The following is a 5,707-nucleotide window of genomic DNA, read 5'->3' as shown; positions in this document are numbered from 1 at the left end:
TATATATATATATATATATATATATGATGACAACACATCTTACATGTGACATTGAGAGGAATTTATGAATTACAATGTTTTTCTTCTCCCATATTTTGAGCTACTTTTTTTTATTTAATAGACTATGGGCATATGGTAGGTCCTTAGTAAGTTTGTCTTGATTTATTGATTGAGTGAAACATGAAATATTTCTTTACATAGATCAAAGGAAGATATATAATTGATTGGATAATAAAGAGTTATCAAGGCATTTCCAGGTGTCACTTAGCTCAGAGAAATGAACCCTGATTATATAATGCTGTCATAGTAAATTAAAGAGAATTTACCTTTAACATAATGATTTGGAACCTCTAACTTTAGGGCTTTGTGAATTTTACCTGTTTCATCCTAGTTCTTTTTCCTGAACAAATCCACCTTTTTTCTGAAATCATTTCTCTTTTAGATGAAGATGATTCGTGTTCATTACTAACAAAGGAGAGTAGCCACAATAGTAGCTTTGAGCTAATTGGCTCCACAATTCCATCCTATCAGCCTTGCAACAGACAAACAGGCCGTGGGACCAGTTTTTTCCCTACAGCAGGAGGATTCAGATCCTCTTCCCCTGGGCTGTTTCGAGCCAGTTTGGTCAGCTCAGCTTCGAAGGTAAGCTGGTGATAGTTTTTCTAATCTCCTCCTCCTTTCACTTCCCACATTGCTAAATAAAGTGTGTCCCAGCCAGCCAACTCCCACCACCTTAGTACTAAGCTTATGTGTGTTCAGCTTTAAATCCACCCCCTTCATGTATTAGCAAGCACTCTTACTTCTTAGAGGTATGTTTCCTTAGGCTTCTCATGGCTATGCATTGTCCTCCTCAACTGCAGTTGCCTCAGAGCAGATGACATACTGCAAACAGCAACTTCTGTTGTTGTCATGACACTGAATGACATTTGTAAAATGTTTTGTTATTGTTTGTTTTTGTTTTGGTGCCAGAGTTCAGGGAAACTGTCTGAGCCTTCACTTCCCATAGAGGATTCCCAGGATCTGTATAACGCCTCCCCAGAGCCTAAGACACTTTTCCTAGGAGCAGGAGACTTCCAGTTTTGTTTAGAGGATGACACTCAGAGCCAACTGTTGGATGCAGATGGGTAGGTAGTTTTGTGTTTCTGTGGGTGGGAATGGGGTTGGGTTCTGCTTAATTTTGTTTAAAAATAAAATGAGCTTCTGTCACTCCATCTGTGCTTTCTTCTGAGAAAGAAAAGGTGTACAGACCATTAGCGTTGCATTGTACAAGTTTGAAGACAAACTCTCCAGAATGTAAACTGTCAATAGCTCTTACTGACATTTTGATCCTTTGATCTTACTTGAAATTCATCAATCTTATACTGTGTGGGAATGCTCTGTGCATCCTCTGTGTTATCATTGAGTAAGATTGGAATGTAACACCTGTCCTTGTTGTTGGACGCCAGCATTTATCCTTTGTACTTTGCCTTTTGAATAGAACCATATTCAAAATACTTGCCCCACCCTTGTTAGATTAGCATGAGGCTAAAGTTTCGGTCTTGTTTGCTGACTTGAGATTCAGTGTATTAGTCACTTGTCTCATTGTGACAAAATGCCTGATCAAAAAAGGAAGGAAAGCTTTGTTTTGCCTACTGTTCCAGGGGTTGCCGTCCGTCATGGTAGGGAAGTTATGACGGCAGGAGCAGAAGGCAGCTGGGCCATTGCACCCACAGTCAGGAAGCAGAGAGCCATGGTGCTTGGGCTCAGCTTGCTTTCTCATTTTGTTCAGTCCAGGACCTCACCTCATAAGTGGTACCACCCACATTTAGGGTGGGTCTTCCCACTTCAGTTAGGCTAATCTAGATAATCCCTCACAGACAGGCCCAGAGATATATATGTTTCCATGGTAATTCTAAATCTCATCAAATTAGCATTCATGATTCACATCACATTAGCTTCTTTGTGTTTTTTCTTTTTGTAATTATTAAGAATGACATTTTGTTAATTTTGTGTGCATGTGTGCATGTAGGCATGCATGTGCCATGGCACACAAGTGGAAGTCAGAGGACAGCTTTCTGGAGTTGGTCCTTTCCACTCTGTGGATCCTGGGGATCCAACTCAGCTTGGTGGCAAGTGCCTTTACCCATTGAGGCATCTTGCTGGCCACATTCATTTTCTAAACTTTGGTGTTGGATATGAATTCAGAATTTTTCACCTGTAACTCTGCATGTCTCTGGAGAATTTCTTACAGTATTCATTGTGCTTTTAGGTTCTTAAATGTTAGAAACCACAGGAATCGATATCAAGCTTTGAAGCCTCAGTTGCCATTGGCCAGTATGGATGAAAACGCCATGGACGCCAACATGGATGAGTTGCTGGACTTGTGTACTGGAAAGTTTGCATCTCAGGCAGAAAAATGTCAACCTCAGAAGAATGACAAGAAAGATAACATGGAGGAGCTTCTAAATCTTTGCTCAGGCAGATTCACCTCTCAGGGTAAATATCCAACAAGAGTATCTGCCTTATCTCAGCCACATAGCTTCTGTTAGTGTCCTTGGAAAGAAGTTCTTTACCCTCAGAACTGAAGTTCAAAGAAAACAGGGCTGTGCTGGAATTTTGCTTATGGATTGAATTCACTGCTTAGCTCCTGACATTTACAGCGCTTACGTTCTTAAAATGGCAAAGTGTCAAATTAAGATTACTTAAGCTTTGATGATGTAATCAATCACTTATAGTTACTCTATATACAAAGCTTAGAACAGTGTCTGGTATATAGTAAATTTCATATAAATGTTGACTTTCTTTTCCGCCTGCTTCCCCAACATATGCACCTGCCAAAATGGAGGCTCTGAGATAATTGGGGTATTTGTTTTGTTTGTTACTGTCTTTCTGGTGCTTGGTACATAGTATACATAAATAAGGATTTGTTGAGTGAATTGGTGGTGAACTTTTTTGGCATGCTTACTTAAGAACTGATTTGAACTGCCATCTTTGATGGCCCAGGAGAGAATAAAGTTGTCAGTTCATTCTTTACCAATCTTTTCCTTGTTGGTGCAGATGCCTCCATGCTGGCTCCATTGGAGTTGAGTAAGCAGGAGAAAGAGAATAGCATGGGTGATCCAATGGAAGAAGCCCTTGCTCTTTGCTCAGGCTCTTTCCCAACAGACAGGTGAGTCTCAATTGACAGAAATGTGGAAAGATAAAACCCTAGGATCAGGCTCTCTGGGTTTAGAATAACTGACCTAAGGAGCTTAATATCTTGTTTGGGATACTATGGTGGATTTGAATTTTATATTTGCATAGTAATGAAATTGTAATATTTTGGTGAAAAATAAGGTACAAAACAGTAAGACTAAGCACATAAAAGATGCTTAATATCACTAACCATTTGAGAAGTGCAATTCAAAACTACAATATACTGGGGCCTGGAGAGATGGCTCTATGGTTAAGAGCACTGGCTGCTCTTGCAGAACACCCAGGCTTGATTCCCAGCACCCACATGGTGGGTAACTACCATCTGAAACTATAGTTACTAGGGATCTGATGCCCTCTTCTGGCTTCTGCAGGCATTGTACAACACAGGTACACTTACATAGAGACAAAGCACTCATACACATAAAATAAAAATAAATCAAAAAGACAAAACTTAGAAGATACTACCTCACATCCATTAGGATGACTAACATTTTATATATGTGACCAAGTATTGGGGACGGTATGGAGAAATTAGAGCCCGTATGTACTGTTGGTGAGACTGTAACACTGTATAGCTGCATGGAAAAAACTGCAGTGGTTTCTCAAAATTTAAAACAGAATTACCATCTGATCCAGTAACTCCACTTGGTTCAAAAGAAGTGAAAGTGGCAGACATGGTGGCGAAGCCTGCAGTGTCAGTGCTGGGGAGTCTGAAGCAGGAGAATCACAAATTCCAGACTAGCTTGGGCTACAGTGTGAGAGTGGGGAGGGGGAGACAGAGACAGGGACACACAGCAAGTTGTCCTCTGACTTCTGTACACATGCAGTGGTGTGTACATTTGTGGATGCACACATACACATGCATACATATAATAAATAAATGAATAAAGGCAAGAAAAGTTCAAGGCCAGTCTTAGCTACATGAAGTTCAGGGCCAGCCTTAGCTACCCATCTCAAAAATAAATAAATAGGGGCTACAGAGATGGCACCATGGTAAAGAGCACTTACTGCTCTTATAGAGAACCAGGATTCAGTTCCCAGCACCCACATCAGGCAGCTCACAACTGCCTATAACTCCAGTTCCAGGGGATCTAACGCCCTCTGGCCTCTGTAGGCACCTGCATACACCTGGTGCACATAAACTCACACAGGCACACACATATACACAAATTTTTTTAATCTTTTAAAAAATAAATACCCAGCCAGGTGTGGTGGCGCACGCCTTTAATCCCAGCACTTGGGAGGCAGAGGCAGGTGGATCTCTGTGAGTTCGAGGCCAGCCTGGTCCACATAGTTCCAAGACAGCTGGGACTACAGGGAGACCCTGTCTCAAAAAAACCAAAAAATAAAATAAATACCCAAACAGATATTTGTACAAGTGTTCAAAGTAACATTATTTGTAATAGCCAAAATGCAGAGGGAATGCAGTGGTCTGTTAAATAACATTTATGTGCATACAATGGCATAGTCAGCTTTAAAAGACAGGAAATTCTTTGTTGTTTGAGACAAGGTCTCCCTATGTAGCCCAGGTTGACCTGGAACTCACTGTGTAGTCCAAGCTAACCTCAAACTTGTGATCCATTTGCCTCAGCCTCCCAAGTGCTAGGATTATAGGTCTGGGCCATCACATTCAGCCAAACAGGAAAGAAATTGTGACATGTGCCTCAACATGAAGGATCTGTGAGGATAGTATGCTGAGAGTATTTGTCATAAAAAGGCAAAAACTATACAAATTCATTTATATATGGTATTTGGAGTAGACAATTTTTTTTGTTTTTGTTTTTGTTTTTGTTTTTTTGAGACAGGGTCTCCTTATAGTCCCAGCTGTCCTGGAACTCACTATGTAGACCAGACTGGCCTTGAACTCACAGAGATCCTCCTGCCTCTGCCTCCTGAGTGCTGGGATTAAAGGTGTATACCACTACACTTGGAGTAGACAATTTTATGGAGACTGAAAATAAAATGATGGTGCCAGGGGCTGGGGAGAGGGAAGAATACAAAGTTGTTTGGTGGGTATCGAGTTCCAATTTCACTAGATGAAGAGTTTTGGAGGTTGTTTATATGATAGTATGAATATAATTAATAACATGATATACTTAAAATGGTTATGATGGTAAATTTTATGTGTTTTACCACAATTAAAACTTTTTTCTTTTTCCATTTTTATGTGTGTATTCATGTTTGCATATGTTTGTGTACACATGTGAGTGAGTGCATGTGCACATGTGCACAGCAGGTGGAAGGCTGAGGTTGATGTCATCAGGACTCATCCTTTATCACTCTTCAACTTTTTTCTTTTTCCATTTTTATGTGTGTATTCATGTTTGCATATGTTTGGGTACACATGTGAGTGAGTGCATGTGCACATGTGCACGGCAGGTGGAAGGCCGAGGTTGATGTCATCAGGACTCATCCTTTATCACTCTTTCATCTTATTTGAAAACTAGAGCTCACTGATGCAACTACTTTTGGTAGCCAGCATGCTTTGGGAATTCCCTGTCTGCCAAAACATGTTTTAAATATTTTATTTATT

General features: G+C 40.4%; 1 protein-coding gene across 3 annotated transcripts in view; it reads left to right on the top strand.

Annotated features, from left to right (window-relative positions):
* Positions 1-5,707, top strand: part of Clspn (claspin) — a 48,517-nt gene that overhangs the window by 33,374 nt on the left and 9,436 nt on the right. For all 3 annotated transcript variants that reach the window (XM_029563124.1, XM_008832118.2, XM_029563123.1), the window contains 4 exons: positions 443-642; positions 970-1,124; positions 2,249-2,475; positions 3,037-3,148. In XM_029563124.1, the coding sequence (XP_029418984.1) occupies positions 443-642; positions 970-1,124; positions 2,249-2,475; positions 3,037-3,148 (694 nt within the window). The remainder of the gene's footprint in view (positions 1-442; positions 643-969; positions 1,125-2,248; positions 2,476-3,036; positions 3,149-5,707) is intronic.

This window comes from Nannospalax galili, unplaced genomic scaffold, assembly GCF_000622305.1.
Source record: "Nannospalax galili isolate Female #2095 unplaced genomic scaffold, S.galili_v1.0 scaffold1055, whole genome shotgun sequence".
NCBI classification, from domain to species: Eukaryota; Metazoa; Chordata; class Mammalia; order Rodentia; family Spalacidae; genus Nannospalax; species Nannospalax galili.
This window is presented reverse-complemented; position numbering and strand designations above follow the sequence as displayed.